This window comes from Pseudophryne corroboree, chromosome 11, assembly GCF_028390025.1.
Source record: "Pseudophryne corroboree isolate aPseCor3 chromosome 11, aPseCor3.hap2, whole genome shotgun sequence".
Taxonomy (NCBI): domain Eukaryota; kingdom Metazoa; phylum Chordata; class Amphibia; order Anura; family Myobatrachidae; genus Pseudophryne; species Pseudophryne corroboree.
In genome coordinates this window covers 346,143,559-346,169,111 of record NC_086454.1, presented here as the reverse complement: position 1 = coordinate 346,169,111, position 25,553 = coordinate 346,143,559, and the positions used below count along the sequence as shown (strand labels likewise).

General features: G+C 51.4%; 1 protein-coding gene across 1 annotated transcript in view; it reads right to left on the bottom strand.

The window, feature by feature from the left end:
* Positions 1–25,553, bottom strand: part of HSD17B2 (hydroxysteroid 17-beta dehydrogenase 2) — a 129,542-nt gene that overhangs the window by 5,733 nt on the left and 98,256 nt on the right. Inside the window, exon 3 of the mRNA XM_063946245.1 lies at positions 14,328–14,513. Within this exon, the coding sequence (XP_063802315.1) occupies positions 14,328–14,513 (186 nt within the window). The remainder of the gene's footprint in view (positions 1–14,327; positions 14,514–25,553) is intronic.

Sequence of the window (25,553 nt, the reverse complement as noted above, 5' to 3'; positions counted from 1 at the left end):
GTATAGGGTGTAATAGATGTATTATGGTCATGGCCAGCAGTCAGGTCATGTTGGGGTGTAGTGTCCTATGTCTGTATAGGGTGTAATAGATGTATTATGGTCATGGCCAGTGGTCAGGTCATGTTGGGGGTGTAGTGTCCTATGTCTGTATAGGGTGTAATAGATGTATTATGGTAATGGCCAGTGGTCAGGTCATGTTGGGGGTGCAGTGTCCTGTGTCTGTATAGGGTGTAATAGATGTATTATGGTCACGTCCAGTGGTCAGGTCATGTTGGGGTGTAGTGTCCTATGTCTGTATAGAGTGTAATAGATGTATTATGGTCATGTCCAGTGGTCAGGTCATGTTGGGGGTGTAGTGTCCTATGTCTGTATAGGGTGTAATAGATGTATTATGGTCATGGCCAGTGGTCAGGTCATGTTGGGGGTATAGTGTCCTATGTCTGTATAGGGTGTAATAGATGTATTATGGTCATGGCCAGTGGACAGGACATGTTGGGGAGTAGCATCCTATGTCTGTATAGGGTGTAATAGATGTATTATGGTAATGGCCAGTGGTCAGGTCATGTTGGGGGTGTAGTGTCCTATGTCTGTATAGGGTGTAATAGATGTATTATAGTCATGGCCAGTGGTCAGGTCATGTTGGGGTGAAGTGTCCTATGTCTGTATAGGGTGTAATAGATGTATTATGGTCATGGCCAGTGGTCAGGTCATGTTGGGGGTGTAGTGTCCTATGTCTGTATAGGGTGTAATAGATGTATTATGGCCAGTGGTCAGGTCATGTTGGGGTGTAGTGTCCTATGTCTGTATAGGGTGTTATAGATGTATTATGGTCATGGCCAGTGGTCAGGTCATGTTGGGGGTGTAGTGTCCTATGTCTGTATAGGGTGTAATAGATGTATTATGGTCATGGCCAGTGGTCAGGTCATGTTGGGGTGTAGTGTCCTATGTCTGTATAGGGTGTAATAGATGTATTATGGTCATGGCCAGTGGTCAGGTCATGTTGGGGTGTAGTGTCCTATGTCTGTATAGGGTGTAATAGATGTATTATGGTCATGACCAGCGGTCAGGTCATGTTGGGGGTGTAGTTTCCTATGTCTGTATAGGGTGTAATAGATGTATTATGGTCATGGCCAGTGGTCAGGTCATGTTGGGGGTGTAGTGTCCTATGTCTGTATAGGGTGTAATAGATGTATTATGGTAATGGCCAGTGGTCAGGTCATGTTGGGGGTGCAGTGTCCTGTGTCTGTATAGGGTGTAATAGATGTATTATGGTCACGTCCAGTGGTCAGGTCATGTTGGGGTGTAGTGTCCTATGTCTGTATAGAGTGTAATAGATGTATTATGGTCACGTCCAGTGGTCAGGTCATGTTGGGGTGTAGTGTCCTATGTCTGTATAGGGTGTAATAGATTTATTATGGTCATGTCCAGTGGTCAGGTCATGTTGGGGGTGTAGTGTCCTATGTCTGTATAGGATGTAATAGATGTATTATGGTCATGGCCAGTGGTCAGGTCATGTTGCAGAGTAGCATGCTTTGTCTGTATAGAGCATAATAATGTAGATTGGTCACAACTTCCTTCTACTAACCCGTTGTGTGGGGTCCTTACCGTGGTATTCAGATGCCAGTAATACTGTAATTATATAGTAATGACATGGTAATAGCGGTAAGACTAGTAATAGTGTAACAGTGGCCTGGATGCGTCCTACAACTGGTGTACACATCATTATTTCCAGTGAGCGTCTGGAGGATTCCGCTGTGCTAAATACTTTAAAGCTCTTTCTTATTTTGCACAGTAAAAGTTAATCCCAGTAGAAATGAATAGCTTATTGGAGGTCGCGGTGACCTCAGATCCAGTCTTTCACAGTTCCAGCTGTACATGCAGACGGAAAACATAACCACATGTACAGTTCATTATGTATGAAAACCCTTTCATCTGATAACAAGCTAGAACTTGCATACACTGTATTACTTCCAAATGACTAAGTTGTGCTAACTAATCCTGAACACGCACATTGTCCAGTTGCACAATTGTAGGTAGTCTGGGATGTGAAATTGTCCTGCGTAACAAGACACAATATAATAACCATGCTGTGTTCTTCTAATCCTGTAATATTGCGGAGCGGCCATACCAAGCCCTGCATGGACGTGCTACATGGCAGCTCGAAAAGGAGTTTACCACCTTATAGTCTTATTTTTTTAACCCCTCAGTACCCAGTCATTGTACGATCATGGGGTGGGGCCATCTCCCGTACCTCTCACTGAGTAGAACATCTGATGGTCAACATTTAGGGGCCAAATCAATTAGGGGTGAATTGCAGGCAACACCAGAGTTGTGCCGTTGCAACTGAGTTGGAACGCCGGAAATGCCACTCAATATCTCCCCATAGGGCTGCTTATTAAAATACACAATTTACAGCAACCACACTAAATGTGGGCATTAGTTTGTTGGCATCACCCCTTATTTGAATTGACCCCTTAAAATGCTCTCTATGGGCAGAGCCGGCCCTAACCAATATGATGCCCTAGGCAAGATTTTGGCTAGTGCCCCCTAGCACCACTGCTGGCTCTGCCTCTGACCTTGCACTTCTTTCCCAGAACCATCACCCCTCAGCCATAGCAATCCTTATTTTGGTATTTGTACCCCCTATATTTTAAAAAGGAACAGTTCGCACATTTGGCGCACATCCCAAAAAGGGGTGTGTTTTTGCTTGCAAGGGGCATGGCCACACAATAGTAACCCCAATTCCAAATACGCCACACAGTACTGCACTTTATTCACATTTGATCATGCAATAGTTTCCATAATTCATATTACATCCCACAGTAGTATCACTTTACCTTATAAACGTTACTCCTCACAGTAGAGCCCCTTATTCACATTACATCACACTGAATTGCTCCTTATGCACATTACACTACACCCTATTGCTCTTTATTCACATTAGATGACACAGTAGTGCCCTTTCTATACGCAACACCACATAGAAGAGCACCTTAAACACATAATTCCACACAGTAATGCCCCTAACACATATGAGACACATTATTAATGTCCTTCTAAACATAATGTGCTTACACATTATGACAACCTTTATTAATGCCCTTTTACACATAATGTCCCTTACACATATGCCGCACATTATTAATGCCCTAATACACATAATGACACACATAGTGCCCCCTGCACATTTGCTGCACATTGTTAGTGCCCCTATACACATAATGACACATACAGTAGTACCCTGTTACACATACAGTATGCCACACATTATTAATGCCCTTATACACATACTGACACACATAGTGCCCCTTATACATATGTTACACATTATTAATGCATTTTTACATGACACACATAATGCTCCTTACACATATTCTGAACACTACTGCACAACCAACCCACTCACATGCACACAGCACTCACACTGCCACTAACACTGTGACCTCTGCCTCTGCTTGGATACAGATGTGTCCTCATAAATATTGCCTCAGTGCTAACGTCGGGCAAATTTTTTAATGAAAATGCATCTTATTTGCATTGTTATGTGGGTAGGATGCACAAGCAGCTTCTGCTGATTAAAATGATATACAGCATGCCTTTATACTGTGTGAGACTGTGGCCGTATCTGCATATGAAATGCTACGCACAGAATATATGCATGCCGCATATCATTTTAATCAGCAGAAGCTGCTGATGCCCCTGGGCATATCAAATGCCCTAGGCAATTGCCTAGTTTGCCTATAGCTATGGCCGGCTCTGTCTATGGGGGTCATTCAGAGTTGATCGCACGCTGACGATTTTCTCAGGTTACTACTGCGCATGCGTCTGCACCGTACGGGTACAAACAGCATCGTTACTGTACAATGTTTCTAGTGACAATTCCTTTCGCACAGCCGATCGCAAGGAGATTGACAGGAAGAGGGCGTTTATAGGTGTCAACTGACCGTTTTCTGGGAGTGGTAGGGAAAACGCAGGCGTGTCCAGGCGTTTGCAGGGCGGGTGTGTGACGTCAATTCCGGGACCGGACAGGCTGAAGTGATCGCAAGGGCTGAGTAAGTTCAAACCTACTCAGAAACTGCAAAAAACTTTTTCGTCTCGCTCGGCTGCACATGCGATCGCACACTTGCAAAGCGAAAATACACTCCCCCGTGGGCGGCGACTATACGTTTGCGTGGCTGCAAAAAGTAGCTAGCGAGCGAACAACTCGGAATGAGGGCCTATGGGGGTCATTCCCAGTTGATCGCTAGTTGCCGTGGTTCACTGCGCAGTGATCAGTGTAAAAAATGGCTAATCTGTGCATGCGTAGGCACCGCAATGCGCACGCGTGTCGTACGGGTACAAAGTCCATTGTGGTTTTGCACTGGTTCTAGCGACGATTCCAATCGCACAGACGGCCGCAAGGTGATTGACATGAAGTGGGCGTTTCTGGGTGTCAACTGACGGTTTTCAGTGAGTGCTTAGAAAAACGCAGGCGTGTCGGGGAAAACGCAGGCGTGGCTGGGCTTTTCGCTGGGCAGGTGTGTGACGTCAAAAGTTGTCCCTCCGTCGTTAGAATCAACGCACAGTATAAGTAAACTACAGGGCTGGTCTTGTTTTGCACAAAAAGATTTGGCAGGTGCTCTGCTGCACAGGCGTTCGCACTTCTGTAAAGCGAAAACACACTTCCCGATGGGCGGCGACAATGCGTTTGCACGGCTGCTAAAAACTGCTAGCAAGCGATCAACTCGGAATGAGGGCCTATGTTCAAAAAGGGAGGCATGCAACATCTAGTTAGAAATTACATTATAAGAATACCACTGCCGTCTTCTCCGGCTTCTCACGCCCTATTACATTTACGCCCAAATGTGGTAATTGACCAAGCTTCCAAGAAGCGCTCTAGGTCGGAGCCCTCCTCCTTCTCCGGCAAACCAGCCATAGGGATATTATTATGGCAGAGTTGGCGAGCAATATCCAGTAGCTTTTGCTGATTAGCCGCCATCTGAAATCCCAAAGCCGTCAGATGGCCCCGATACAGGAGTATCCTCCAATGTAGAAATATGACTTGCAGTTTCTCCATTTTTTGCATATCTTGTCTCATCAGGGATTTATCCGTCACCCGCTATCCTGAATCTGTAATGGCCCGCAAAAACAACTGCTCTATTTATAATGCAGGAGCCTCAGGCTCAGATACAACAATGGGGGCAGCGGAGGATGGACAGGCATTGGGAGGCAGAACTGTTTCCTGAAGATATTTGCCCAGTTTAATGGCTGCTGCTGTCTGAGACTTTCTACTCATGATAGCAACAGCTAAAATAAAAGCACACAAATATCTGATAACAACGGAGAAACAAGGAAGTACTCGGGAGGTGAAAGAGGTACTCCAAAATGGCGGCTAGTGGGTCCCACCGGGGATTTTCCATGTACCCCTGCTGGGCCAGTCTGGCCCTGCCTTTAGTGGTCAAATATGAAGAACATTGCAGCAGTGAAAAGAGTGGAGAAGTTGCCCATTGCAACCAATCAGCTTTGAAGTAACATTTATCAAGTGCATTCTATAAAATGATACGTAGCAGCCAGGGTCGGATTAACAATGGGGCGGATGGAGCTGCAGCTCCAGGCCCCCCATTGAAAATAGGCCCAGAGAGATCCGCTGGAGGCCTGGCAGCATGTACAGGAAAAAAAATGTTTCCTGTTACAGCCAGCGCCGGAATCCATCGGAGGTCCTGCAGCCCTTCCAACACCTCCACCATACACCTCGCTGTCTGGCTAGTATGCTGGATTCCCATACAACCAACGATCGAATACCGCTTTACTCAGTGATCTCATCTGCAGTGCAAGGACTGTTGTGCTGTTGCTTAAACAACAGACCACCCCCTTTATCAGTATTGGTGTGTAGAATGAAGGGGCCGGCTCAGGAGACAGCAGGTGCCACCCACACGTGACGCCACTTGCCACCACCTCTCTGATACCTGGGTTTCCAAAGCTAAGGAGGCGGCTCCATGAATGGGCGGAGGTGGCTCCAGGAATGGAAAAGGCGGCGGCTCCAGGAACGGGAGGAGGCGGCGGCTCCAGGAACGGGAGGAGGCGGCGGCTCCAGGAACGGGCGGAGGTGGCTCCAGGAATGGGAGAAGGCGGCGCCAGCTCTAAGAACGTGAGTAGGTACACCGGCGGCACATGATGCTTTTGTGTAGTGAGCCGAGTCACCCGCATCGGGTGTAGCTGAGCGGGTGCCGGCATGTGTTCTTCTGCAAACCCTGTGTGCTGGATCCCTTTCATCCATTGCTGCCAGTGTTATGTCCACCAGCAGCACCTGCTCCCAGCCGCATCCCTATAGCGTGACCCACCTCAATGGGGCACTGCCTGTGTGCTGGATGCAGTGCTAGTTCAGGGGTATACTTTCTCTCCTATAAGGCTGCCTATTCTGCATGCTAGGGGCAGGTGCACTGGGCACATACCCACTGAGGCACTGGGCACATACACACTGAGGCACTGGGCACATGCACACTGAGAGAGTGAGGTACAGGAGTATGAGAAGAAAAATGAGTGAGGTGCAGGAGTATGAGAAGGAAAAAGGGAGTGAGGTGCAGGAGTATGAGAACTAAGGAGGGAGTGAGGTGCAGTGCAGGGGTGAGAGATGTAAGGAGGGAGGGAGTGAGGTGCATAAGCGAGAGAAGGAGGGAGGGAGGGAGGGAGGGAGGTGCAGTGCAGGGGTGAGAGATGGAAGGAGGGAGTGAGGTGCAGTGCACGGGTGAGAGATGGAAAGAGGGAGTGAGGTACAGGAACGAGAGAGTGAGGTGGTATGAGAAGGAAGAAGGTAGTGAGGTCCAGGGGTATGAGGATGGAGTGAGGTGCAGGGGTATAAGGAGGAAAGAGGGAGTGAGGTGCACGGGTGAGAAATGGAAGGAGGTAATGAGGTACAGGGACCAGATAAGGAGGGAGAGAGTGAGGTACAGTGCAGGGGTGAGAGATGGAAGGAGGGCGTAAGGTGCAGGGGTGAGAGAGGGAAAGAGAGAGTGAGGTGCAAGGGTATGAGGAGGGAGTGAGGTGCATGAGCGAGAGAAGGAAGCAGGGAGGGAGGTGCAGTACAGGGGTGAGAGATGGAATGAGGGCGTGAGGTGCAGTGCAGGGGTGAGAGATGGAAAGAGGGAGTGAGGTACAGGGACGAGAGAGGGAACGAGAGAGTGAGGTGGTATGAGAAGGAAGAAGGTATTGAGGTCCAGGGGTATGAGGATAGAGTGAGGTGCAGGGGTATAAGGAGGAAAGAGGGAGTGAGGTGCAGTGGTGAGAGGTGGAAGGAGGGAATGAGGTACAGGGACCAGAGAAGGAGGGAGAGAGTGAGGTACAGTGCAGGGGTGAGAGGTGGAGGAAGGAGGGAGTAAGGTACAGGGGTGAGAGAGGGAAAGAGAGAGTGAGGTACAGTGCAGGGGTGAGAGATGGAAGGAGGGAGTGAGGTGGAGTGGTATGAGGCAGAAAGAGGGAGTGAGGTGCTATGGTATGAGGAAGATAGAGATATTGAGGTGCAGGAGTATGAGGAGGGAGTGAGGTGCAGGGGTATGAGGAAGAAAGAGGGAGTGAGGTGCTATGGTATGAGGAAGATAGAGATATTGAGGTGCAGGAGTATGAGGATGGAGTGAGGTGCAGGGGTATAAGGAGGAAAGAGGGAGTGAGGTGCACGGGTGAGAAATGGAAGGAGGTAATGAGGTACAGGGACCAGATAAGGAGGGAGAGAGTGAGGTAAAGTGCAGGGGTGAGAGATGGAAGGAGGGCGTAAGGTGCAGGGGTGAGAGAGGGAAAGAGAGAGTCAGGTGCAAGAGTATGAGGAGGGAGTGAGGTGCATGAGCGAGAGAAGGAAGCAGGGAGGGAGGTGCAGTGCAGGGGTGAGAGATGGAATGAGGGCGTGAGGTGCAGTGCAGGGGTGAGAGATGGAAAGAGGGAGTGAGGTACAGGGACGAGAGAGGGAACGAGAGAGTGAGGTGGTATGAGAAGGAAGAAGGTATTGAGGTCCAGGGGTATGAGGATAGAGTGAGGTGCAGGGGTATAAGGAGGAAAGAGGGAGTGAGGTGCAGTGGTGAGAGGTGGAAGGAGGGAATGAGGTACAGGGACCAGAGAAGGAGGGAGAGAGTGAGGTACAGTGCAGGGGTGAGAGGTGGAGGAAGGAGGGAGTAAGGTACAGGGGTGAGAGAGGGAAAGAGAGAGTGAGGTACAGTGCAGGGGTGAGAGATGGATGGAGGGAGTGAGGTGGAGTGGTATGAGGCAGAAAGAGGGAGTGAGGTGCTATGGTATGAGGAAGATAGAGATATTGAGGTGCAGGAGTATGAGGAGGGAGTGAGGTGCAGGGGTATGAGGAAGAAAGAGGGAGTGAGGTGCTATGGTATGAGGAAGATAGAGATATTGAGGTCCAGGGGTATGAGGATGGAGTGAGGTGCAGGGGTATAAGGAGGAAAGAGGGAGTGAGGTGCACGGGTGAGAAATGGAAGGAGGTAATGAGGTACAGGGACCAGATAAGGAGGGAGAGAGTGAGGTACAGTGCAGGGGTGAGAGATGGAAGGAGGGCGTAAGGTGCAGGGGTGAGAGAGGGAAAGAGAGAGTGAGGTGCAACGGTATGAGGAGGGAGTGAGGTGCATGAGCGAGAGAAGGAAGCAGGGAGGGAGGTGCAGTGCAGGGGTGAGAGATGGAATGAGGGCGTGAGGTGCAGTGCAGGGGTGAGAGATGGAAAGAGGGAGTGAGGTACAGGGACGAGAGAGGGAACGAGAGAGTGAGGTGGTATGAGAAGGAAGAAGGTATTGAGGTCCAGGGGTATGAGGATAGAGTGAGGTGCAGGGGTATAAGGAGGAAAGAGGGAGTGAGGTGCAGTGGTGAGAGGTGGAAGGAGGGAATGAGGTACAGGGACCAGAGAAGGAGGGAGAGAGTGAGGTACAGTGCAGGGGTGAGAGGTGGAGGAAGGAGGGAGTAAGGTACAGGGGTGAGAGAGGGAAAGAGAGAGTGAGGTACAGTGCAGGGGTGAGAGATGGAAGGAGGGAGTGAGGTGGAGTGGTATGAGGCAGAAAGAGGGAGTGAGGTGCTATGGTATGAGGAAGATAGAGATATTGAGGTGCAGGAGTATGAGGAGGGAGTGAGGTGCAGGGGTATGAGGAAGAAAGAGGGAGTGAGGTGCTATGGTATGAGGAAGATAGAGATATTGAGGTGCAGGAGTATGAGGATGGAGTGAGGTGCAGGGGTATAAGGAGGAAAGAGGGAGTGAGGTGCACGGGTGAGAAATGGAAGGAGGTAATGAGGTACAGGGACCAGATAAGGAGGGAGAGAGTGAGGTACAGTGCAGGGGTGAGAGATGGAAGGAGGGCGTAAGGTGCAGGGGTGAGAGAGGGAAAGAGAGAGTGAGGTGCAAGGGTATGAGGAGGGAGTGAGGTGCATGAGCGAGAGAAGGAAGCAGGGAGGGAGGTGCAGTGCAGGGGTGAGAGATGGAAAGAGGGCGTGAGGTGCAGTGCAGGGGTGAGAGATGGAAAGAGGGAGTGAGGTACAGGGACGAGAGAGGGAACGAGAGAGTGAGGTGGTATGAGAAGGAAGAAGGTATTGAGGTCCAGGGGTATGAGGATAGAGTGAGGTGCAGGGGTATAAGGAGGAAAGAGGGAGTGAGGTGCAGTGGTGAGAGGTGGAAGGAGGGAAGGAGGTACAGGGACCAGAGAAGGAGGGAGAGAGTGAGGTACAGTGCAGGGGTGAGAGGTGGAGGAAGGAAGGGAGTAAGGTACAGGGGTGAGAGAGGGAAAGAGAGAGTGAGGTACAGTGCAGGGGTGAGAGATGGAAGGAGGGAGTGAGGTGGAGTGGTATGAGGCAGAAAGAGGGAGTGAGGTGCTATGGTATGAGGAAGATAGAGATATTGAGGTGCAGGAGTATGAGGAGGGAGTGAGGTGCAGGGGTATGAGGAAGAAAGAGGGAGTGAGGTGCTAGAGTATGAGGAGGAAGGAGAGAGTGAGGTGCAGTGCAGGGGTTAGAGATGGAAGGAGGGATTGAGGTACAGAGGCCAGAGAAGGAGGGAGAGAGTGAGGTACAGTGGTGAGAGATAAAAGCAGGGAGTGAGGTACAGGGGACAGAGAAGGAGGGAGTGAGGTACAGTGGCCAGAGATAGAAAGGAGGTAGTGAGGTGCAAGGACAAGAGATGGAAGGGGATAGTGAAGTGCAGGGGTGAGAGATGGAAGGAGGGAGTGAAAAGTGCAGGGTGGAAGAAGGATAGAGGGTATGAGAGGCATAGGGGGTAAATAAGGGAAGGAGGAAGTAAGAGTAGCAGGAGCGACCCGTGAGACATTAAGAAAAGCTGATGTAAAACAGTTACTGTATAGGGAAGAGGATGATGAGCGCAGGGGAGGTAGGAAGCACAGGTTGGATAACTATATAGCATGGGTTCTTTTATACTATATACTGTAGTTGTAAAAAGTATCTAAAGTTATTTACTTTATCATAATCCCTATAGTTTCTGGGATTCTAGGTGTACTCCAGATCCCAGCCATTTTATTACATTTTCAATACCCCCACTTCTAAATACACACTTCGACCACTGCATACAACAATAATAACAACAACAACAACAACAGAGTACTCGACCAAGCTCTGTTATTATTGCTGTATGTGACTCAGGCTTACTAGCTGGTAACCATGGTGAATGGCCAGGCCAAATTGAAGGGTGGATACACAGACGGCTTACTCGGAGGCTAGACCATCTGAAGGATATTGTGTGCGCTACCCTTCAGCTGTGGCAAAAGGGCGGATGCTGGAGTGACGGCCTCTCTTTCTTGGCTCCTCCTCCTCGCACAGGTTTTGCTGGGAACTGCCTCCTCTGGCTGTGGGAGCAGGCTCTCTGAGCAGCTGCAGGCTGCAGTACATAGCCAGAGCAAGAACCAGATCAAGAACAAGTGGTGAGTGGGGCTGGAGAGGGGTGTTATAATCCACCTTGCAGATTATGTACAGTATAAACTCTAATATTATAGGTTTTAGTATATATAGTGAGTGCCGACTACCTCCTCCCACTAGTGCTGAATTCAAGGCTCTGTCCTGCCCCTGTCCCTACTGTTTTGGCCCCTCTGTCATTTCTGTCCTGTCCCTCTAGGCTAAAAAGCAATGCACATTGTGCTTTGACTGGAAGGGACTCGGCACAGCCTGGAAGGCTTCACTGAAGCTGGAAAGGCTTTTGTCATCTATAAATGGCGTAAGTGATACAGTTACAAACAGCAGTAAGCTTATGCAAGCCGCACCCTATGTGTAGACCACACAAACCCACAGCACTGATTACGCACCCTGCGATGGCATACAATAGGCCCTTCATGAATTTCAGCTCCAGGCCCATGCGGACCTTAATCTGGCACTGGTAGCAGCTGAAGGGTTGCCATGGGCAACTTCTCCACAGGTTTCTCTGCTTCATGTATACAGGGGCATCTTAACAGCAGTGTAGGCCCCTGAGCACAGCACTGCACTGGGCCCCCAGCGGTAGGGGTGGGGGGTGCTATCAGCAGCAGCTTTGATATACCACGGGCGGTAGGGGGTGTTCTATCTTCCGCTCAGCATGTAGGACCTGGAGCAGTCATTTCTCCTAATTACTCCTTTACTGCTCAGATGGTGGGAGATGGGGCGGGAGGGAGAACACTAAACTGTATAAGGGGGCATTGGGCTGAATGAAGGGGCCCCGGAACATGACTTCCAGGGTAGTAGGGGGTGTTAATAGGCAGAGGAGGGGTGGATAGTGGAGTGGGCTTAATATTCGTCATTTTCCGGTGGGAGGGCAGCTTGCCTGACTGCAGATATCTCAAGTTCCTGGAAATAGATTTCATAGCTTTCAATGGGGTAAAACACTAGAGAGTCCCACCTTTCAGGAAGTACTGGGGACACCTGTCAGGAGGTACTGGGGACGGGTGTGGTTCATCAAATCGACAGTATCTAGGTCGACAATGTTTAGGTCGACCACTATAGGTCGACAGTCACTAGGTCAACATGGATGGAAGGTCGACAGGGTTTCTAGGTCGACATGTGCTAGGTCGACAGGTCTAAAGGTCGACATGATGTTTTGGGGGGGTTTGTGTCGTTTTCTTCGTAAAGTGACTGGGAACCCAAATTAGTGCACCGTGTCCCCTCGCATGGCTCGCTTCGCTCGGCACAGATTACCGTTCCAATCGTAGTCCACGTGGATCGTTAAGTATGGAAAAATTCAAAAAAAGAAAAAAAAATGTGAAAAACTCATGTCGACCTTTAGACCTGTCGACCTAGCACACGTCGACCTAGAAACCCTGTCGACTTTCCATCCATGTCGACCTAGTGACTGTTGACCTATAGTGGTCGACCTAAACATTGTCGACCTAGACAGTGTCGACCTTCAGACCGGATCCCACTGGGGACACCTGTCAGGAGGTACTGGGGACACCTTTCAGGAGATACTGGGGACACCTTTCAGGAGATACTGGGGACACCTTTCAGGAGGTACTATGGTCACCTTTCAGGAGGTACTGGGGACACCCTTCAGGAGGTACTGGGGACACCTTTCAGGAGGTATTGGGGATTTGGGGATCAGAGGTCAGGAGCCAGAGCAATCCTCCAATGAATATATAAAACTGCATACCAGGCGTGAGTAGCTGGAGCAGGGAGCGGCTGCTGGAAGGCTGATATCTCTGGTTCTGGGCATAGTAGAGACAAGCTGCCAGTGTCCACTGAAAGGAAAGAGTCCCATCTTTTGGAGTATATACTCAGAAAAACTCTAAGTCAGACAGAACCCGAGAAAATTGACTGGAAAGAGCAATTAACAGACTTGGATGGGGACCATTGCTTTGAAGTCAGATTTCTCTGGTTCCCCAGGTCCGAATTTCCAAGAATCTGATACCCCTGGAAAAAGGGGACCCTCAGCTATCAGGCTAGGGCCCTTATAATCCTGGGGCCCTTTGACAAGTGCCCATTGAGCCCATATGAAAAGACGGCATGTATAGACCCCTTAGACTAAGGCATTGTAATGACTGACGGGAATAGCCAGAGAGGACGGGAGCTGTCACACAAAAGTTTTACAAATGCAGAAACAGGCAAGGCAATAATTGCATTTGTCCTTCTCCGTGTATAACCAGGGATAATGCAAACACAATTACAATCATGTAACAAACTGCTTAAATAATCAAAATAATCAAAAAAAGCCAATTACTTAGCAGTGACAGGCAAGTTCTGACAAGCTAATGAGCTCATTAATTAATAGCCAGGATCTTAAGACTTGCATTTAGAGATTTGATTGATGCGCCGGCTGATGTTTTTGTACATAACTAACTGTATGATTATAGGAGCTGCAGGTGCGCAGTGCGTCATGCCGCGTGCTGTCAATCTCTCTGGACTCCGCACGTCGTTATAATTAATGCTACCAGGAATTAGTCTCCATGCAGCACCCACTTGCACTCTTCACATTGCACACTGGGGGTCATTCTGACCCATTCGCTCGCTGCTTTTTATCGCAGCCGAGCGAACGGGTACTCACTGCACATGCGCCGTAGTGCGCCAGCGCATGCCAGACAGCCGAAGGCCGTAGCTGGGCTGCGATTGCCTCTGCCTGATTGACAGGCAGAGGCGGGAGGGGGCGGAACGGCGGCATTTGGCCGCCATTTCGTGAGCGCGGTCCGGCCGTCGCAGGCGTGGCCGGACCGTGCGGGAGGCTTCCCGCAGCCGCTGCGTGCCGGGGAGTGACGAGTAGCTCCCGAGTAGCTCCCGGCCAGCACGCTAAAGCTGCGCTGGCCGGGAGCTACTCCTGAAGTGCACTTCTGCGAGGGGTGGGGGGGGGGTGGATGGGGCGGCACTGACATGCGGGGCGGACTATCCCTGTGCTGGGCGTCCCCCGCATATCAGTGTGAATGATCGTAGCTGTGCTAAATTTTGCACAGCTACGATCATCTCGGAATGAGGGCCCCTATGAAGTAGATTCAGTTACACGCGGGGTGAGCTGCTGTTGCATTGGCCTAGCCCATTTTGGGGCCCAGTCTCCCCTCGGACTTGCAGATTGCTGTACGCAGCCCCCAGTGCAGCTTTTCAGAGCTTGGTCCTGAAAGCTACCGTCATCTGCAGTGATGGCGTATGCATTCTCAGAGTCGGCGACATACTGGTAACCTGGGGACGGCGGCATGACACCCTGGCATTACCAGGCAGTGGCAGTAGTTACGTCAGGGCTCCCCAGTCACTTGTAATAACTTTACATTTCATTATAAATCAAATCGAAATGAATTATAATTATAGGCACACAGATAATATATTTCAAAGCTGTCCGCATTGTTAATGGCGCTGTGCGTTGAACAGTGATATTCCGATAGCGATACAGCGCTGTGCGCGTTCCAGGCTCAGAACCTCACCTGCCATACTGGATATGGTCACGAGCCTCCCCTTAGATCTCCGCAGTAAGGGCATAAACATCTTGGTGACTTGGACGGTGCCGATACAGTTGACCTCCATACATTGCTTGTACACATCCACGGGAAGCAGTTCCCCATCTGCCATGTAGCCAAGAACCCCAGCATTGTGTACAATACCCCAGAGACCTAGAACAGGGATATGAGAAGAGAGAAACGCGTTAGGCCTGGGGGGCAGGTAAAGCAGACATCTATATTGCCGTTGTTTGGACACGGCGACTCCCAGCTGCCCATTGGTAACATCAAATCTCAGGGTTCCATCACCCTGATCTATGCCCAAACACAAAGTCAAATCCAACTACTGATTTCCTTTCCCAGCCCACGAGTAATATTAGATTCCACCAAATCTGTAAATCTACTCAATGACCACTGAGCGATCCGCATTAAAAAATTCACAGGTTAGATTTTTTTTTTTAAACAAATCAGTTGTACAGGGTTACCCTGACCAGCAGATTCTCAACGCAGTCTTCAGATTGGAGTCCCCAGTTTATATATATGTTTCTCTGACGTCCTAGTGGATGCTGGGTACTCCGTAAGGACCATGGGGGGTATAGACGGGCTCCGCAGGAGACTGGGCACTCTTAAAAGAAAGATTAGGTACTATATCTGGTGTGCACTGGCTCCTCCCTCTATGCCCCTCCTCCAGACCTCAGTTAGTATCTGTGCCCGGCCAGAGCTGGATGCACCCTAGGGGCTCTCCTGAGCTTCCTAGAAAAGAAAGTATTTGTTAGGTTTTTTATTTTCAGTGAGATCTGCTGGCAACAGACTCACTGCTACGTGGGACTGAGGGGAGAGAAGCGAACCTACCTGCTTGCAGCTAGCTTGGGCTTCTAAGGCTACTGGACACCATTAGCTCCAGAGGGATCGAACACAGGCCCAGTCCTCGGTCGTCCGGTCCCGGAGCCGCGCCGCCGTCCCCCTTGCAGAGCCAGAAGAACGAAGAGAAGTTGAAAATCGGCGGCTGAAGACTCCGGTCTTCATTAAGGTAGCGCACAGCACTGCAGCTGTGCGCCATTGCTCCCTTAGCACACCACACACTCCGGTCACTGATGGGTGCAGGGCGCTGTGGGGGGGGCGCCCTGGGCAGCAATTAGATTACCTTACTTGGCGAAAAGCACATAATACAGTCTGATAAACTGTATATGTGCATTAACCCCCGCCATTAAAGTACATAAAAGGACAGAAGCCCGCCGCTGAGGGGGCCGGGCCTTCTTCCTCAGCACACCGGCGCCATTTTCTCTTCACAGCTCAGCTGGAAGGAAGCTCCCCAGGCTCTCCCCGGCAGTATCCTGGTACACAAAGGGTAAAAAAGAGAGGGGGGGCACATAAATTTAGGCGCAAAACTGTGTATATAAGCTGCTATAGGGGAAAAATCACTCAGTATAGTGTACATCCCTGTATTATATAGCGCTGTGGTGTGTGCTGGCAAAACATCCTAGTGATATTTGGTGGACCCCCTTCTTTTAAAGTAAAGCATTCATAACCTTGAACCAGAAATAACGACACGGAGACTTGAATTTTGGCAGAAAAATTGCTAGCTATTTATTTGTCCCTATCCATTAGCATACCTGTAATAGAGAATTAATTAATATGCCGATCCAGCCGGCATATGGTGGTGGCCAAAAGAACGGCTCAATTAACCTAAATTAACCTTAAATAACTAACCATCTAAATTTACTAAAACTTATCACAAACCGGTAATAGGTGACAACTCAACCCCCACAGTGACTACCCACCGCTCCTGGGTGCCCTGCCGCTGCCTTCCCGGACGGGTGGTCAAGCGGCCATAAGTCGATGGAGGTGAGTGCACCTAAACCACACCAAACTGTAAAACACTACAGTTTTCCATACAAATACAAAACTGCCGTTCTTTTCCGCCAACAGCGAAAGACTCATCCCCAAAGTCTTTCGCACCGCCACCATAAACCTACCGTAACTCCTGCAAAACGAAACCTAGATCCTCCAGAAAAAACATCATCCCCTCATTGGATAGATGTACTCCATCAGGCCGGAAAAGGTGGCTGTCTCTGAACCGAATCCTAGGGTGGCGAACCACCCTCCCTCCGTGGGACAGCACCCACTTTGCCACCGCCCCGTTCACCTTTTTCCGGGCCTCGTCAATCTGGCGCCCATCCGCCACACCCCTCCAACACAACCTTGGCACCATCATTGAAAAAACCAACACACAATTGGTCCATACTGCGGCCACACTTGCCAGATCCTGTATCATGGCCCACCGCAGGTCCAAGGATGTCCTCTTCCCCAGGTCGTTGCCACCTAGATGGACAACCAAGACCCTAGGAACTCCATGCTTGCTGGCCTGACTAACTAGCCTACTCCTCAGCTCGCTCCACATCATCCCTCGCCAGCCAAGCCATCTGACACCCTGCGCTCCAAGCAACGCCTGAGCCCCCTCCGAGGCCACAAACCTGGCTGCCCAGTAAATGTAAGAGTGGCCAACCACCCAAATAGCCAAATTGTCTTACAACCAACCTGAAGGGGAAAAGAGGGGTAAAATTGATTACTAAAAGGCTTATTAATTGCTTTCACTGAAGGATCTGCCAAAAGAAAAAACTTTAGTTCTCGCTATTGCAGCAGTCACGGCCTAGCCGACTGCACCATGTTTCGTCGCCAATTTAAAGCGCAAATAGACACACAAAGGGGGAAGTTCAAATAAAAACAAACGAAATTAAAACAGGGAGGGGGGGGGGGTATAAAATGGGAAACACATGTAATAACTCAGCTGGAGGTGAAAGCGTAAAGACCTGCTGAGGGACTCTGATTAGAACAGATTAGCCGAATTGTAGATTAGAATTCAGTCCGTCAAGTCAGGCAAAAAAATCGCAAAATAACTCCAGACCCCCGCTGCCGACTCATGCCAGCAACGGCGAGTAGCTAATCCCTGAGTAGGATAACAAAAGGGGGAAACACCAACAGACGCACAACACCATAACTCACAGAACTGGAACAACATAATACATTGCAAATAAACAAAGCACCAAGCGCAATCCGATCTCTCATGCAACGGGGCGAATATATCGTCTGTAACTTGACGACTTCCATCGCCCCACCGCCTGGATTTCAGTTCTGGAGAAACCCGCCGCAGCAGCCGACGTCGCCGCGCCTATTCGAAAGGAATGGGTACCGAACGCAGCAGGTGGGAGGCCCAAGCTCGCCAAACAACGACTCAGCATCCAACGAAACTGGTATTTCGTCACTGGCAGCCCGTCATAATGCAATAGCCATGACCCCTCCCTAACGGGTCGCACCACCACATATTGCATTGCCAGACCTACTGCGCAAACGCTCTCCTCTTGCGCTGGAACCATAGTGACCCAGCGACCTCTCCCCACTTGGTCCGTCTTAGAGCGCCGCAATCTGCACAGCAAGGACCTCTCACCCACTACAACGTCTCCGACCAGCATGCGCGAATCTGCTCTCTTGGGAGGCGCTACCAACTCCGAAACCCTAAAGGCCCCGTGGTAAGCCATAGAGAACGCCAAACTGAACAAAAGCGCCTCAAACCTGGACGACGCGACTCGCCCCACCGCCGCGATGACGGCCGGCAACAATGCCGCATCGATGGGCCGCCTCCTATCTGGTGGCGTCGGCGCCACTCGCGCCCACCCTTTCATTGCCTTCCGCAGAACCTCGCTTTTTGTCACATCAGGGACGCCCCGCAGCTTGCAGAAAAATGAGACCCCAGCCAAGTACCGTGATACCACTGCTCGGGACCTACCGGAAACGTAAAGCTGCCAAATAAAAGAAAGCATCTGCCGATGCCTGCTCTTACCTTGTTGCTGACGACCTTGGACAAACTCCTCCCACTCGCTCCAAGCTTGTCCGTGAGCCTTGAGCGTGGCTGGCGCGACTGACCGCAACGCTAGACCCTCCAGTCCGGCCCGATCACCTGCCAAACATAACCGGGACAGTGAAAACCTTGCTCCTCGGCCTCGGGTGCCAAAACCCAAAACCTCTCCCACTGTCTGCGCGACAAAGCGTCGGCAATTCCGTTCTCCAAACCGGGCACGTGTTGTGCCCGGAACCATAGGTTCCTACGCAAGCACGTCAAAAGCAATTGCCCAAGCACCCGCAGAACCACCAGCGATTTTGCCCTCTGGTTATTAATCGCATGCACCACGCCCAGATTATCGCATCTAAACAATATGCTGCGATTAGCCAGCCGATCGCCCCAGACCTCCAACGCTACCATAATGGGAAAAAGCTCCAGAAGCACCAGATCTTTTGTTAGACCCTCGCTATGCCAGTTTGCCGGCCAGGATGCCGCGCACCAAGATCCCTCCAAAAAGCAACCGAATCCAGAGGCACCTGCAGCGTCAGTGAACAGCTGCAACCGCTCGCTGTCCACCGCTGGCGCTTGCCATATGCTCACTCCGTTGAAATCCTCCAGGAACGAGGCCCAAACGGCCAAATCCCTTTTTAATTCGGAGGACAAACGCACGAAATGATGAGGCCTGGCACACCCCGCCGTCGCCCTCTCAAGCTTCCGGCAGAAAACCCTGCCCATCGGTATTACCCGACAAGCAAAGTTCAGCATGCCCAGCAAGGACTGCGCCTGCCGCAGCGTAACTTTACGCGAGCCGTCGAACCGGCAAATGGTTTCGCGGAGCTTCGAGACCTTGTCCCGGGGCAGGCGACACTCTCCTGCCACCGTGTCAATTTCAATCCCCAAAAATGACCAGCAGGAGGCCGGACCCTACGTTTTGTCCACGGCCACGGGAACACCGAAGTGGTAAAAAAGAGCCCGGATGCTAAACAGCAAGTCGCCGCACCTTGCATCATTAGCCGGACCCGCACACAGGAAATCATCGAGGTAATGGGCAACCCCGTGACCGCCTGACGAAGACTCCACGCACCAATGAAGAAACGTGCTAAAGCGCTCGAAAATTGAGCATGAAACGGAACATCCCATCGGCAAACATTTGTCGATGAAATACTCCGCCCCAATCCGGAAACCCATAAAACGGAATGAGTCCGGATGCAATAACCGAAAGGCTGACTCAACATCAATCTTAGCCATGAGGGCCCCGCTCCCGTAGCTGCGGACCATCTCTAGCGCCTCGTCAAATGACTGATACACCACCGAGCAATGAGCCGGTGGTATTGCGTCGTTGACCGACGCCCCCGGCGGGTAAGAAAGATGCTGGATGAGCCGAAAAGCGCCTGGAGTCTTCTTCGGAACCACCCCGACCGGAGAGATGACCAAGTCATCCACCGGGGGTGACCTAAACGGCCCCTCCATCCTGCCCAACCTGACCTCCTTATCCACTTTCTCCCGCAGCACTACCGGCAAGGCTCGGGCGGACTGGAGGTTCCTCTGCGCGCGCACGGACACTTCGCTCGCAACAGGCAAGCGAAAACCAAACTTAAAACCGTCGAACAAAAATTTTGCATCCCCTCTATTCGGATACAAATCCAACCACTTGACCATCGCTTCCAGCTTAACTGGCGTTGGGGCTCTGCAGAGCGGTCCCGCTCGCGGCCTGCTTAGGGTACGCTTGTTTACCCCGAGTCCCCTGTCGACCGCCTTTGAAACAAGAGGAGGCTGGGTGGGCTCCTCCACACTGCTGGCAGGAGTGACGAAAACGACACTGCTTGCCAAAGGAACATGTTCCGCTGTTAAACGCGAAACACTTCCCTCGCGTGGCAGAACGCCCTCCCGCGCGAACGGCCAATCCACCTGTCCTGGCAAATCCTCCGTCCGCGCCTGACCCCTGGGCTGATGACCCTGCGCGTCGCCCACCTGCTCCCTGTTTCTGGGGTTCTTCCTCCTGCTGTGAGGCCCGGGTCACTTTGAGCCAGACCTCCACGTTCTTGAATCCGAAGTCCATGACCCGTAAACCGTCCTGTTTCTCCCGAAACTCCTGATCATACCGGCGCCATTCCGAGCCCGAGGACGTGCGCTGCATGTCGTGTACGAGATGCAGATACCGGATAACATTCATGTGCTCCTCCGGCCTATCCTCCAAGTAGCATGCCGCAAAGACCCAGAAACCGGCCAGCCAATTATCAAAGGACCGGAAAGCCTCCGCCCCCATGCCCTTCTTAGCGGCCGCCGCTTTGTAATCCTTCTTCATGGCCTTTGTCAAAACGAATAAGTCCACGAAGTCACCCCTACGTATCTTCTTGCGGCAGCTGTCTCGCAGTCCCCGCATAACTGCGGTGTACTCGCAGCGCACGACCCCAGGCAGATCGCGCCGCTTCTTAGCCCTACGCTCTTCCTCACTAACTCGCTTGCGCCGCTTACGCCTCTCCTGCTGCTTTGCTGCCCGCTTGGCAAATTTCGCCGCCTTCTTCCTTGCCCTAGAAGTACTATCTACGTCGGACGCCTGCGACGACAAAGAAGAGGAAGAGGAGGAAGAAGAGGAGCTATGCGAACTCGAGCTCGTGGGGGAAACCGATATAGACTGCACCCACTCACCGGATGCCATCGACCGCTCCGACCTGGAATCCTCATCCTCCTCAGCCCATGCGTCGTCCTCCACAAATTCCGCCAGATCCCCTTCTTCGCGGCCCCCTGTAAAAGACAAAGCAGAAGAGGACCCGGCCCACGCTTGCGGCGCACGCCGGGCCACCCGTGTGGTAGGCGCTGTGACCGCGCGCCCTTGCCGATCCTGGTCCGTACCTAGCTCTAGCTCCGCAGCAGCCGCCCCAAGCTCTCGGCAGGCTCGTGCCACCCGCTGCGCCGCTGAGGCCCTCTGTCTGCCAGACCCACCGACTCCCGCAGACTGGCCGAAATCACCCATCGCCCTAGGGGAAGCTACTGCAGCTAGCGGCCCCAAAGCCTCCACTACCGTGGCCAGAGCCGACGCTAGGGCCCCGGGAGGATCCCGCTTGTTGCGACCCCCGTCAATGGCCCCCGGTCCGTGCCTGGGCGCGAGCCCGCGCCCGCCGACCGGCCGACGTGACCCGGGGACCCGGCCCCCTCTGACCCGACGGGAAAGCGGGGGCCCCCCGGCCGGGCCACTCACTCTCCCCCTCCGAGAACGCCTCCTACCCGCCTAGCGGATCAGAAAAAACCCCCGATTCTGGGGAGGTCCCGCTGTCGTGTGAAGCGGCGTGTGCCGTGGCCCTGCGGCCGCTGACCCATTCCCTGTCCCCCCTCCACCCCCGGGAGCCGCTGCGTCCCGTCTCCGGAGGAGTGGTATGGGGAGGCAAGGAAAGCTGCGGTGCAGCTGCGCGCGTTCCCCCGCGCATTGCACGACCCGCGGTGTGCGTACGCGCATGCTGCGCGCGTTCCCCCCTTCCACTTGCTGCCGTGGCCCCATCTCCCGGCGCAAATCTCCTCTGCCCAGCGTTGCCTACAAGTGGCAAACGCTGCACCCCCCTGCTGCGCCCCCTCCCCCTGCCGGACTCCGGCATCCGGGGAGCAAAAAGTGGGGACAGGTGTACTGGCGGCGCCGCTGCGCGCACTCGTGCGCGGCCGGCGCCGCCTGGTGCGAGCGTGGGCGCGCGCGCACCCTGTGCGCGCGTCCCACCCCTTCCCGCCATCAAGTTCCCGGCCAGCGTCTCCTCCACAGCCGCCGCACGAGGCTCCTGCACAGGCCCCACGCGGCGACCGCCAGCTCCCCTTACCGCCCTCTCCTCCCGCCCGGCACTTGCACTCGGCCGCGGCAAGGGAGGAGAGCTAGGAGCCGAGCCCTCACCCACCGAGCGCCCTCTGCGGCGCGCACGACACCGCCGCGGACTCTGCTGCTCCCGGAGGGGATGGCCGCCGCCCGTCGACCTCAGGGCGGCCTGCAAGGACCTCTGGTCCCCTACGCCGCCCTCGCCCGGCCGGTGCTACCGGCCCGGCTCCCTGCGGCGAGGCCGACCGGGCCCGCCTTGCAACGCCCGTTCCCGTGCTCGTGGAGGCCCCGAGGGATGGAGCCCCATCCCCAAGGCCACCCACTTCATCACCCGGCCCAGCTCGACCGCCTGACCCGCGGTACCGAGCCGGGAGCCGGGCAAAACGCTGAGGGCGGGCGGACATTACAAAAGGGGTGATGACAGGTAAAGAGGAGGATGTAAGCCAACAAGGGGGGGAACAATCTGTGTAAAAATTTGCACAGTAATGCTGAAAAACCAAATGTCTGCACTGACCTGACAAGCAAATCACCACCAAAGATATCTAAGATGGCCTCACCTTCCCTATATATATCAAACCCTCCCCTTAAAAAGGCTGTACTTTCCTAACAGCTAGGTCCACCCCTCACCAGATGTTTAACTCTTTCCTTTCCTATGTAGTCAATTCTCTCTCCTTACTCTCTCTCTGTCTCTCCAAAGGGCCTGGTGGGGGAACTGTCTTCAAATAGAGCATCCCCTGTGTGTGTGGTGTGTCGGTACGCGTGTGTCGACATGTCTGAGGTAAAAGGCTCCTCTAAGGAGGTGATAGAGCGGATAAGTGTGTGGGAGGGTGTCTCCGTCAACAACGCCGACACCTGTTTGGATATGTGTAAGTGCTGAGGTAAAATTATTGCACAAAAGGTTAGGGAACAGAAAGGAAATCTACCCTGGTCTGTCCCTATGTCACAGAGTCCTTCAGAGTCTCTCTATGTTCACTATCCAAAATAACAAAGTATCGACACGAAGTTTAACTCCACTGTCGACTACGATAATGCAAAGTTACAGCCAAGAGGGCTAAAAGATATTCAATATATGATTATTGGAATAAAAGATGATTTGCATATCACTGATGACTCATCTGTCCCTGACACGAGACAGAGTACACATGTTAAGGGGAAGAATGCTGAGGTAAATTTCCCTCCTCTCATGAGGAAAAAGAGCGGGAATCTCCAGACAAGAGACGGCAGCTTCCCACAAGAGAATTCTCAGGCTGTATCCTTTCCCCACTAGGGCCAGGATGTGTTGAGAATCTTCCCCTTGGGTGTCCTGTTTGCACTAGCTATTCTCAGGGATCCTGCAGATAGCGTGCACATTCTAGTATACTACCCAGACCGGCGATTGTGTCGGCATGGGTTTATAGCGCTGTGGCAGCGTGGACAGGTACCTTATCAGCAGAGATTGAGACCCTAGTATGCATATAAATATTTTAAGATGCTGTCTTAAGTGATAGATATATAATTATAAAGCATGCCCAAAGGGACATGAGTATACTGGGTCCTAGAGACAAAAGCTATGTCGATTTCTGCTTGACGTGTCCTGTAGAATATACATTGGACAGATGATGCCGACTTAAGAGGCATATGGAAGGCTGAGGATTGTGTGGAGAAAGGTTCTCGGGCCTGGTCTCCACAGTTATAGCTGGTAATTCTGATATTTTGCCTTATATTCCTGCACAGCCTAGGAAAGCACGACATTATTAAATGCAGCTTTTCGAATAAAGAAACAAGAAAGTCTGAGGTGCGTCCTTTCTTGTCAGAGCCGGGGGCAGAGGAAAGAAGCTGTACAACACAGCTAGTCCCCAGGAACAGAAGTCCTCCCCGGCCTCTACAAAAATCCACCGCATGTCGCTGGGGCTCCACAGGCGGAGCTAGGCCCGGTGGGGACACGCCTTCGTAAGTTCAGCCACAAGTGGGTTCACTCCCTGTTAGATCCCTGGGCAATAGAAATTGTATCGCAGGGATACAGGCTGGACTGTGAGAAGATGCCCCCTCACCGAGGACCCGGCGGGCTCCCCCCCAAGAGAGGGAGCCAGTGTTAACTGCAATTCGTAAATTGTATCTTCAACAGGTGGTGGTCAAGGGTCCCCTCCTTCAACAAGAGGGTGTTATTATTCGACCATGTTATAATCCCGAAACCAGACGGTTCGGTTAGACATATATTGTATTAAAATCCCTGAACATATACCTGAAAAGGTTCAGGTTCAAGATGGAATTGCTAAGAGCGGTCATTGCAAGCCTGAAATGAATCGGGACATAAGGGATGCATACCTTCGTGTCCCCATTTATCCACCTCATCAGGCGTACCTCAGAATTGCGGTACGGGATTGTCATTACCAATTTCACCAAGGTAATGACGGATATGATGGTGCTCCTGCGGAAGCAAGGTGTCACTATTATCACGTACTTGGACGATCTCCTCATAAAAGCGAGATCAAGAGAGCAGTTGCTGGACAGCGTATCACTTTCTCTGGAAGTGTAACGGCAACACGGCTGGATTCTATATATTCCAAAGTCGCAGTTGGTTCCTACAGCTCATCTGCCTCTCCTAGGCATGATCCTAGACACAGACCAGAAGAGGGTTTATCTCCCGATAGAGAGAGCTCAGGAGCTCATGACACTGGTCAGGAATCTATTAAAACCAAAACAGGTGTCAGTGCATCACTGCACCCGAGTCCTGGGAAGGATGGTGGCATCATACGAGGCCATCCCCTTTCGGCTGGTTCCATGCAAGGACAATGGAACTTACTGGACAAGTCAGGGCCGAAACTAGGTTTCTCGGCACCCGGGGCGAGGCGGTAAAAAACAAAACAAAAAAAAAAAAAACATTATATATATATATATATATATATAGAAGAACAAGTCGCACTCACGTTATATCTTCAATACAACAGCTGGGGTGTCATCCATGAATTCCCTCCAGAGAATCCAATTAAAGAAAAAGGCAAATGGAGCACTCACCAGTCTTTGCATAGGTGTAGATATCAAATTGAAATTTTATTTCTCCAGACAGCTTGAATAGCACAGCATGACTGTTTGCTACAGTCCAATATCTTTGAAAAAAGCCCAAACGTTTTCGGCCATATCCAGACCGTCATCAGGGGACACAGGAAACATCAGAGAGCTGTCACATCATATTTAAAAACATCAGCAGCCTTATATATAAATAAAGAAAAAGAAAAAAAAAAAATATATATATATACGTAACATAAGGGTACACAATTGCGCCTGAATATGTGGTGGTAATGGTTGTAATACTAAATGACAAGTATACACTGTATATATGAAGAATAAGTGTATTTAATCTAAAACAAAATGACAGAAAGAGAATAAATGGAAAAAGATGTGAAAAAATAGAAAATTAATACATTAATGAAAGAGTGTATATATATATGTATATGAAAGAAATCTATACATATGTATACTTTGGTCCGCAGTCCAGTACAATAGAGTGTGGCGTCCCACCTCGTTTAATTGTGCTCAAACTTCTACCACAATGTGTGGAGGGGTATATACAACACAGTCCCAGAGGAGCTCGTTCAGTAAT